Source organism: Crocuta crocuta, unplaced genomic scaffold (assembly GCF_008692635.1).
Source record: "Crocuta crocuta isolate KB4526 unplaced genomic scaffold, BGI_CrCroc_1.0 scaffold32, whole genome shotgun sequence".
Lineage (NCBI taxonomy): Eukaryota > Metazoa > Chordata > Mammalia > Carnivora > Hyaenidae > Crocuta > Crocuta crocuta.
In genome coordinates, this window is record NW_027529424.1 from 9,705,822 (window position 1) to 9,715,813 (window position 9,992).

A 9,992-nucleotide genomic window follows, 5' to 3' on the forward strand; every position below is an offset into this window, starting at 1 on the left:
TGCAGCCCGCCGGTGTGTGTGGTCCACTCAGCATTAGCCACCCGAGGACGAGGAGGGAGCGTCTCCACGTCCAGCAAACAGCTTCGTGCCTGGCTCCTAGCAGACATTCAGCACGGAATTGGAAGACTCATACGCTCACGAATGAATGAGAGCTGCATGGAAATCAACATCTGGTTGTCCTTTCTCCAGATGCCGTCAGTATCGCTTTGTCTTCACCACAGGGAAGGAAACCACACAAGGATACAGTCCCACGGGAGGGGTCTGTCCCCTTGTCTGCCCCCTCCCCCCCACCCCGGCGATGAGGCTAGAAATGGGAATGTTGACAAGCCGGGGTTCCCACACCCACTTTCGTCTCCTCACTCGAGCCCCCGTGTTCTCGGTGCAACGAATCTGTTTTCAGTCGTTCGGAGCTTCCTGACATCCCCGCGGTGGTTTAAACAGAAGGCTTGCTTCTTGCAAAACCTCTCTGGCTGTTTTTGTTCCTTTTGAGTGGAAACCTCTACTTGGCAACAGAAGCAAAGTTTCCTCACAGGTTTTGTGTTACAGACGGAGTCTTGCTCCATCCTGGCCGCGTCTCCTTTGGGAACACCGCTGTGTTTTTAAGGCTGTGACTGTGCAGAATCTGGGCTTTACATAAGGCCACGAAGACTCCCGGCTGAAGAACTGAAAGCTTCCTTTTAAAACGAGGCAGTGGACTTTGGATGGGATTTTTATTTGGATAGCCCGATTCTTGGAAACGCTGCTGGTCTCTCTTGGGATATTCTAAATAACCTTTTAGGCACAACCGCAGACACTTGCTTACGAACACGCCGGGGCCGAGCACCAGATGGGGCTTCTGGGATGCAAAGACCACCCCCTCCCCAGCCCCCACACATACACAAAGATCAGTGCTCTCACACAGGCTGAATTCGGTCTGGCTTGGTCTCCTGGGCAGACATCTCAAAACCTGTGCCCACAACTAATCAGAATCTTCCGCGAGGCTGTCTCAGACCATTTCTTGTGGGTCAGCTCTTAGCAAGAAAGCACATACGCTTTCTGCCTGACCTCCCTGTCTGAACCGAAAGGCCCTAAGCCACTCACTGTGGAGTATTTTCTTTCCCTCCGTTGGTGGTGGTGATGGCGATCAGAGATGGGGTCTGCGGGGGAGAAGTTACCATCGCAGGCCAGGCTGGTCACACTTCCTGAGTTATTAGCACCTCTTCCCCAAGGAGATCTGCTGTCCTGGTTGAGACGGCCCAGGAAAAGTTCCAGAGCTCCAAGCCTGCTGCGGAGGGGCCCGAGCTGGCTGGCCTGGCCAAGCACACCACGGGGCTGGGAGGTAAGGCATCATCTGACGTGCCGCTCTCTTTCTCTTCCGTCCGCAGGGATTGCTATTGCTAGAGTCGTCACCTCCCCATTCTGAGGATAATCTGGCAATCCCAGCAGTGCTTTCTGGAGAAAGAAGCTGCCAGAAGAACACGACAAAGGTGCCAGGAGGCTGCCTGGGAACAAACACCAGCCTCCGGGTAGACATCTTTCTGCTTGTTCTTCAGGGTCAGAGGGTGAAGAGGCCGAGGGGGACAGAGACGGTCAGAACGGCAGGCCCTCAGTGCACTTAGGCCTAAAGCGGTGGGACCCTGAGCCCCACGGGCACTCACTCAGGGACCCTCACCACGGTTGAGGCCACAGAGCGCAGGGCACACAGGGGTCTCTGGAGCCCTCCCCTCCTGAGTCCTGCCTCCCACCAGCGCCTGGTTCTCTTCTCCCCTCTGACCCCTCTTCCATCTCCTCCGTGGGCACCGGGCAGGCCACGCACCTGCTGAACTGTCCCCCGCGCGGCAGACCCCTGCACCGCCAGCTGAGGGTATCCCGGTGCGCAGGACCCTCATTCCTACGAATTCAAACACGACTCAGAATTTCGGGGCAGTGACGGCAGCGCACTGAACCAAGGAGCATCCAGCCAGACTCCCCCACCCCCACCCCCTACAATGACAGAGGGAGCTTTTCATCTCCTCGTTCCGCCGCCCACCTCCCTACGACGGTGCAGACGCTTGTAGCGGGCTGTCCCTGGCCGCTCCCCGCACCACGCGGCTGGCTTGCTGTGGACACCGACTCTGGCCGGGCTCTGTGCTGGGCATTCAGCGGAGGGGGGACCAAGGGGTGAGGCTGAGGTCACAGATGCGTGCCGACGTCACAGATGTGCCGCGAGGGCTCGGGACAATGGAGAGACGGTGCTGATCTAACCAGGAGGGTGGGGGTGGGGAAGCCAGCCTCCCCGCGGACTAGACATCGGAGCTGGGTGTGTAAGGATGAGTAGGAGGTCATTGCACAGGGAGGTAGCGGAAGGACATGGCGCTCCTCGGTGCCTCTGTGCCTTCTCCCACGCTGTTCCCTCAGCCTGGGAACAGCAAACCCAGGCCTGCCCCCGCCCTCCGCACCCACCGCATTGCCTGGCCGCGTTCGGGACCAGCCGGGCCTGGACTCCGTGGCTACCACTCTGCTGTCTTCCATCTTCCCCGCAGGGCTCTGCCCCCCCAGGCGCTGAGCACTACAGACGCCCCCCTCTACACCCCCAGAGCCCTCCACCGTCCATCCCTCTTGCAATCATCCGCGGGCTGCCCTGTACCTCTGTGTCCCCTGAAGTCCAGCGCACATGCGCACTCACTCGCCTTTGACGACATGGGTTGAAGGAGTGCCACATCGTTGGAACACGAGTGTGGTCTGACCCCGAAGTGCTGTGTCCAGAACGGGGATGTGTGGCTTCATCACCACGGGCACTGGGCAAACGCCGCTGGGGTCCAGCAATGCATAACCACGAGGGTTTGAGGAAAGCTGACATGGGTCAAGAGGTCGGGGGGTCTGAACACGTGTCATCCAAAGGAGCTCTTGAAGGAGGTAGTGCTGCTTATCCTGGAGATAAGGAGAGGCTGTGGGCTGGGACGTGATCGTATCTTCTTTCTTTTTTTTTTTAATTTTAAATGTTATTTATTTATTTATTTATTTATTTATTTATTTCTGAGAGAGAGAGAGACAGTGTGAGCAGAGGAGGGTCAGAGAGAGAGGGAGTCACAGACTGAAACAGCCTCCAGGCTCTGAGCTGGCTGTCAGCACAGAGCCCGATGTGGGGCTCGAACCCACGAACCGTGAGATCATGACCTGAGATGAAGTCGGATGCTCAACCAACGGAGCCACCCAGGTGCCCCCGGGACACGATCATATCTACAGCTCTTTGAATATGGACACATGGAGACATGGGAATGCTCTGACGCAGGCGGAAGGAAGGGGCCAGCGAGTGAAGTTGTACGGAGGCACATTTCCGACCCAACAAAGAAATGCTTTCGAAGGATCAAAATTACCCAACCGCTGTGCAGGTGGCCTTGAGCTCCCTTAGTGGACACATTCCAAGGACACACAAGGTCGCCACCTCTCTGGGATGCCATCACTTTGAGGCCTGCGGTCCTGGATGGGAGATTAGGCCAGATAACCTCTGAGACGGTGAGCGGGTCGAAGGCTTTACAGGGGTGAGTGCTCCTCGCCCCCTCGGGCCCTGCGGTAAGAAGGCCGCGTTATGTCCGGGCACGGGGGCCGCGGGGACGCGCCCCTGACCTCAAGGGGTCTCCGCACGCGGACTCCCCTGGGAAGTGCTGAGCCAGGCTTCCGACGCCCACAGCCGGTCCTGCGTCCGTGACGCGCCGTCAGCACGCGTGGAAAGCACTGCCCTGCACCATGCCGTGGTTTCTCCCTTCCCCTTCCTGTCTGCACCTTCTCCCGAGCCGGGGGCGCACGGCCCGCTGAGCTGCCCACAGAGCCAGGAGAACGGCAGCTCCGGACGCGCCCCAGCAGCCGTGCCGGGGCTCAGAGGAAGACAGGAGTCTGAGAATACGTCCAGCGTCCCTCTGGGAGCGCAGCTGCTAGGCCACTGTCCCAAGCCGCGGTGGCCCTGGCGCCGTAACCAGCTCACATGCGGAGGCCACAGGCCTGGGACGGGGTGTGGGTTGCCCTGGCTTCTCCTGGGGTGCTGTCCCGGGCATACAGACACCGTCTTCTCCCTGTGTGCTCACTCGGTCATCCCTCTGTCTCCACATGCCCCCTTCTTAGAAGGACATCCACAGAACTGGATTGGGGCCACCCTGATGTCCTCGTTTTAACCTGATGGCCTCCATAAAGACCCGATCTCCAACCACGGTCTCGTTCTGAGGTCTGAATTTGAGGGCGGGGGACATAATCCAGCCTGTAATAGAGGACACATGTCTTTTCTGATCGCCCGTCCCCTGGACCCCGCGAGGCGAGTCTGGGTGGGAAGTGGAGCTCTCCCCGGGCGCTCTGTACGCAGGACACTGGCCTGGGCCCAGCTTCGGCTGGAGGGATGCCCGCTCAGAGCCGTGTCCTGATGCACACCGCCTGTCACAAAGGTGTGGCCGGAGACTGTTCTCTCCTGGTGACGGTGGCTGTCCCCACCTCCCAGGCACAGCAGCGCCCAGAGTCACCGCCAGCAGCGGGGCAGGAGGGTAGGGACATGCCCTGGGTTGTGGCACCTCCCACCCCCCTTTTTTGTTGAAGTTTTTTTATTTGGAGAGAGAGAGGCAGAGAGAATTACAAGCAGGCTCCATGCTGTCAGTGCAGAGCCGATGCGGGGCTTGAACTCACAAGCCGTGAGATCATGACCTGAGTGGAAACCAGGAATCAGGTGCTCAACCGACTGAGCCGCCCAGGCGCCCCCGGGGGCCTTCTGATGCGCCCCCCCCCCGTCCCCCTGCAGCCACCTGAACTGTGACCCAGCACCTCGCATGGCTCCTGGGTTCCTCAACACTGTCCAAGGTCTTTCTTTCCTCCAGGTCCTGGCTGCCCCAGCCCTGCCCAGCAGCAGAGCCTTTTCTAGACCTTTCCTGCTCTGCACCTCCCACCACCCTGTGACCGCTCCCATGGCTTCTGTAAGAGCAGCTCCCCCAGCCTCAGGCTGCTTGCTGAGAGAAGCTTCTCGCTGCTGTGCTGAGAGGGGGTGGGAGCCAGTCAGTCACAGGTTCAAACTCTAACATTCTAGATGGGTGACTTTGGGCAGGTCTCGGTCTTCCTTTCTCTAAAATGGGCTAATAAATGTAGCTGCCACACCACCCGTTTCGAGGAGTGAATGACTAGTGCAGCTCATGTAGCGGTTCACGGGGTCCTGGCCCCTAGGGCAGGGCGGAGGGGCAGGGCGTGTGAGCAATGCCCTCAGAGCGGCCCGTGCTTCTGTCACACAGAAGCTGTCCACACTGCAGTCTGGGGGCCACGCAGGGACCTGTAGATGAGGCGAGCCCTGCCCATGGCTGGCGGGCTGATTGGGGGAGGGGTGTGGGAGGGTTGCAGATGCTCTGCTGATGTTCGCTTACCCCAGCCCTGCGGGGCAGCACAAACCAGCCAGCCTGGGCCCACCCAGCGTCTAGCCCCAGGTGCCCCCCCTGCTTCTGGGCCAAGGGCCTGGCCCCTTTTCCCTCCCTGCTAATTCCGAGCACAATAGAAAGCACCAGGGGCACCTGGGCGCCTCAGTCAGTTAAGCATCTGACTATGGCTCAGGTCACGATCTCATGGTTCATGGGTTCAAGCCCCACATTGGGCTCTATGCTGACAGCTCAGAGCCTGGAACCTGCTTCGGATTATGTGTCTCCTCTCTCTGCCCCTTCCCTGCTCACGCTGTCTCTCTCTGTCTCAAAAATAAATAAACATTAAAAAAAAAATTAGAAAAAAAAAAAACACAATAGAAAGCACCAGGAAGACTCAGGAGAAGGTGTTTGGGGGACGGTGCAAGGATCCTTGGCTGACCGTCCCCGGAGGTACTTTCTCCTGGGAGCAGGGACACCCTGTCACCCTTCCCAGGTTTATTCAAGCCTGGCTCCCACGGTGCACCCCTCCCAGCGCCCGGCGCCTGGTGAGAGGGCCAGGGAAGGTCTTTACCCCCGCCAGGCCCTGCTCCCCTGCCCCTGGGGGGGCTCAGGCTCCTGGCTGTCAGGGAAACAGCCACCAGAAAAGCAGATGGTGGGAGGTCTGTGGGTAGGCGGGGCCCCGATCTTTCTTAGAAATCATCTGCTTGTCTGTCTGTGCTTTGCTTTTTGGGGGAGACACACATCCCGTGCCCCCCATTGCGTCCATTCACCCTGGGGCCGTCTCCACCTCTCGCATGAGTTTTCATTTTAAATCTCTCCAATGGGAACAACAGAGTCCTTTTCAGCTGGCTGGCTCGGGGGGCCTTTGATCAGCCCCAGGAATCCGCGAGGCTCACCAGGAGCCAGCAGGGCTGGGCCGTGTTTGACTTAAAATTGGAAACACGGGAGGCAGAGGAGTGGCTTTATATAGTCTGGGGGGTCCAGCAGCCCCGAGCACTGATTTATGAGAGGCTTGGTGAAAGCCTATGCTAATATTTATAAATTCCTTCCCCAGGGCCGGATGGAATGTTCTTCTGAAGCTGCAGTCAGATAGCACCTTTTTGGGGAATGAAGGGGGGTTAGGGCTGATTCTTCAGTGATTGAAGGAAACAGGGAGTGAGGGTGAGGAGCGGCGGCTCCTAAGAGACTCTGCAAAGGAAGCCGATATGCAGACTTCCTTGCACCCTCTGGGGTGCTCTCTAGTCAAGGACCTTTTGGGGGCTCCTCTCTGGGGCCCCAGCACCCATGCTCCCCGCTGCCTGACCTCCCACAAGGCCAGGGACCTACATCTGCCAATTACGGGGACCGCCGTTTAGAGCCAGACCTCCAGCGTGGTGTCAGGGGACACGAGACGGGCCCTGGCCTGGCCGTGGGGGAAGGACGGACAGGAAGGAAGACAGACACAGGTGTACTGAGGGGCCCCAGGCTGATGAGTGACAGGGCGCACTGAGTCAGAGCCGCGTCCCGCACGGAGGTGGCCGCCAGGAGGGCCCTGCCTGCGTTCCAGGCACGACACACCCGCCAGCCGAGGCAGGACACCCCACAGAAGCAGGGAGCGCCCGCCCAACAGCGTCCCCCTCGAGCCTGGTGTCCCTGTCCCTAAGCCCGCAGGCCGGGAGGGGGCTGAGCCATGTGGCCAGGCTTGCTCATGACCTTGCCTGAATGAGAAAGGACAATGGCCAACGTGTTTTAAAAAGTGTATTCAAGGGGCGCCTGGGTGGCTCAGTCGGTTAAGCGTCCGACTTCGGCTCAGGTCATGAGCTCACCGTTCCCAAGTTCGAGCCCCACGTCGGGCTCTGTGCTGACAGCTCGGAGCCTGGAGCTGCTTCCGATTCTGCGCCTCCCTCTCTCTCTGACCCTCCCCTGCTTGTGTTCTGTCTCTCTCTCTCTCTCAAAAATAAGCAAACATTAAAAATAAATTTAAAAAGCCTACTCAGGAGAGTAGAACCAAGGGGAGGGGAGAGGAGGGAACACACTCAGCTCTGTGGACCCACCTTGGCCTTGGCGCCTCGGTTTCCCACCTCTGAACGGAAGAGAACCCCGTTTACAGCCGTGGTCTGCGTCTGAGGGCTCCTGGGGGGTGGTGTCCTGCCCGCTGCTCGGCGTCATGACCGAAGTGGTGGAAACGGCAGGCGGTGGTTCCGGCCCAGCACCCGGGTCCCCTCACTCGCAGGGGCCTGGCTGGGCCGCAGCCCGAGGGCGGGTCACAGGCTCACCCTGCAGCCAGGCTCGNCCTCCCCGCCTTTCCCTTGGACCAAGGGGAAGTTGTCACCAGGCTGCACACAGTGTTCTAGCTGGAGGGGCCTCCTAACGGTGATGGCAGTAGCAGTTGTCACTTATTAAGCGCCTCCTGCATGCACGCACGTGAAGGAGATGGTGTCTAAGGCTCACAGCGCTCGAGAGGCACCATCGGGGCCATCCGTCGCGGTGGAGACGAGGGGGCGATGGAGGGGCACCACCCCGCGCGGGATCCCGGCCCGTGGCCTCGGGCTGTGGGGCGCCCGGGTGATTTCCTAACCTCTGACGGCCGCCAGCGTGCAGGGTGGGGGTGGGCGGGCTCCTGCGCTGCAGAGGAGCGCCCAGGGGGGCTGCGGGAGCGCTCGGAGAAGCAAGGGCTCCCCGCCAGCTGCAGGCGCCAGGCTGGACGGCCGGCGTGTCCGCCCGGGGCCCATGGTCTTCATTTCACACACGAGGAGACACGCGTGCTGGGGACGGGGTGTCGGGGGCCAGGGGCCTTTGAGACCCTTCCAGGGCCAGCAGCGCATTGCGCACGAGCCCATGAGCCTCAGGACGGGTCCAGTGCAGAAAACGCAGCCTCTGGCTGTGCAAGGACCCTCTGACCCCAGGATCCGGTGCAGCCTCTGGGGGACGCGGCAACGGCAGGCCGGGTGGTTGGCGCTCCTGCCCCCATGTCCCTGTGCGGCCAGGAGACGGCAGGTGACGGAGGCCCTGATCAGGCTGCCTTCCACCTGCAACCCGCCCAGGTCTCCAGGGGCCCTGCGCTTCCTCTTAACTCCTCTTTGCTACCCATCAATCCGGTGTATTTGAAATTAACCTTCAAGATTTACCTTCTTTAGACTTCTCTCTTCTCATTACGCTGTCCAGTGCGAGGTCTCACTGCCTTTTCAAAAAGCTCAACCATGGAGAACCCGCCTCACTTAAACCGTGAAGTAGAGACGAGGATCGTTTCAGTGGGAGCCAGACCACGAGGAGCCGTGACGGGGGACGCAAGTGTTTTATTGTCTCCCCTCATTCAAATTTCCCTCCGCAAAGCTGGGCAGGAACATGTTACAACCGACCCCAGAGTTACTCTGGCTTCAAAGGATGAATCATAGACAAGCAAGCGCTGGTGGGAGGAGGTGATGTTTCTCAGGAAGCCTGATCAGCGGCTCATCAGCCTCCCTCCGGGGGCCGGGCCCCTCCCACCCCCAGATGGAGCCTTCCAGCCACAGGGGCTCTGGAAGCCCCTGGGTGCTGGGCTTCCCGCCGCCCTGGCCCCAGTGCTAAGTGCCCTCCAGGGTCCCAGCCAAGAGGGCTCTGTGATGCCACGCTGAGCCCTCCCCAGGTCCCCATCAGCGCAGAGTGACGTCAGTGGCAGAGGCATCTGGTGTTTGCTGGGTCCAGGGGTGGCCCGTGTCATTCCGGCTGAGAACAGGCTGGGGGTTGGCAGGAAAGAAGGGGACAAAGTGGGGTGCAGGAAGGGGGGTGGGGTCACCCGGGCGGGGAAGCAGCAAGCCCAGACGGGCGGGAGGGATGCAGGGAGCAAGGCCCGGCCGAGGTTCCCGCCAGAGCGGAGGCAGAGGCCTCAGTCGGGCCGGGGCGGCCCCTCACTTGGACACCAGCATGTGCACGAACTCCTCGTAGTTGACCTGGCCGTCCCCATCCACGTCGGCGGCCCGGATCATCTCGTCCACCTCCGCGTCGCTCAGCTTCTCCCCCAGCCTGGTCATCACGTGCCGCAGCTCGGAGGCGCTCACCAGGCCGTTGCCGTCCCTGTCGAACACGCGGAAGGCCTCCCGGATCTGCTCCTCGCTGTCCCTGCCCCTCAGCTGCCGGGCCATCATGCCCAGGAACTCGGGGAAGTCCACGGAGCCGTTCCCGTCGCGGTCGATCTCGCCCACCATGTCGCGCAGCTCGGCCTCCGTGGGGTTCTGGCCCAGGGACCGCATGACGGTGCCCAGCTCCTGGGTGGTGATGGCGCCGTCCCCGTCCTTGTCAAACAGGCAGAAGGCCTCCCTGAACTCGGCCACCTGCTCCTCCGTCAGCTGGTCGGCCATGGAGGGGTGCGGTGGCAGCCGCCGGGCTCGGGGGACAGGTGGCCGCGCGAGGGGCGCCGGCTGGCTAGCTGTCTGGCCCGGGCTTGACTGGCGGACGCTTAAGAAGGAGCAGGGCTCCGCTGGCACTGACTCCCCGCCCTGCGGTTGCCCCGGGCCGGGCGCTGTTGGGACAGGAGTCCGGTCCAGGAACGGGCCGGCGGAGGGTTGGGCTGATGCCAGTGCCTCCAGGTGTGTGTGTGTGTGTGTGCGCGCGTGTGTGTGCGCGCGTGCACTGCTCCCACCCACCCGGCTAACAGCTGTCGGAAACCCTCCAGGGGGACACCCTGTCCCCTCCTCC

At 61.0% G+C, this 9,992-nt stretch overlaps 1 protein-coding gene across 1 annotated transcript; it reads right to left on the bottom strand.

The window, feature by feature from the left end:
* Positions 1–9,205: 9,205 nt before the first annotated feature.
* On the bottom strand, positions 9,206–9,655 carry LOC144226929 (calmodulin-like protein 3). The gene has a single exon (XM_077758422.1). The coding sequence runs from the start codon at positions 9,653–9,655 to the stop codon at positions 9,206–9,208; it is 450 nt and encodes a 149-aa protein (XP_077614548.1).
* Positions 9,656–9,992: the final 337 nt, after the last annotated feature.

What these genes read in the sequence shown, in the direction of transcription:
- LOC144226929 (XM_077758422.1), bottom strand. Translation starts at nt 9,655, where the DNA reads ATGGCCGACCAGCTGACGGAGGAGCAGGTGGCCGAGTTCAGGGAGGCC.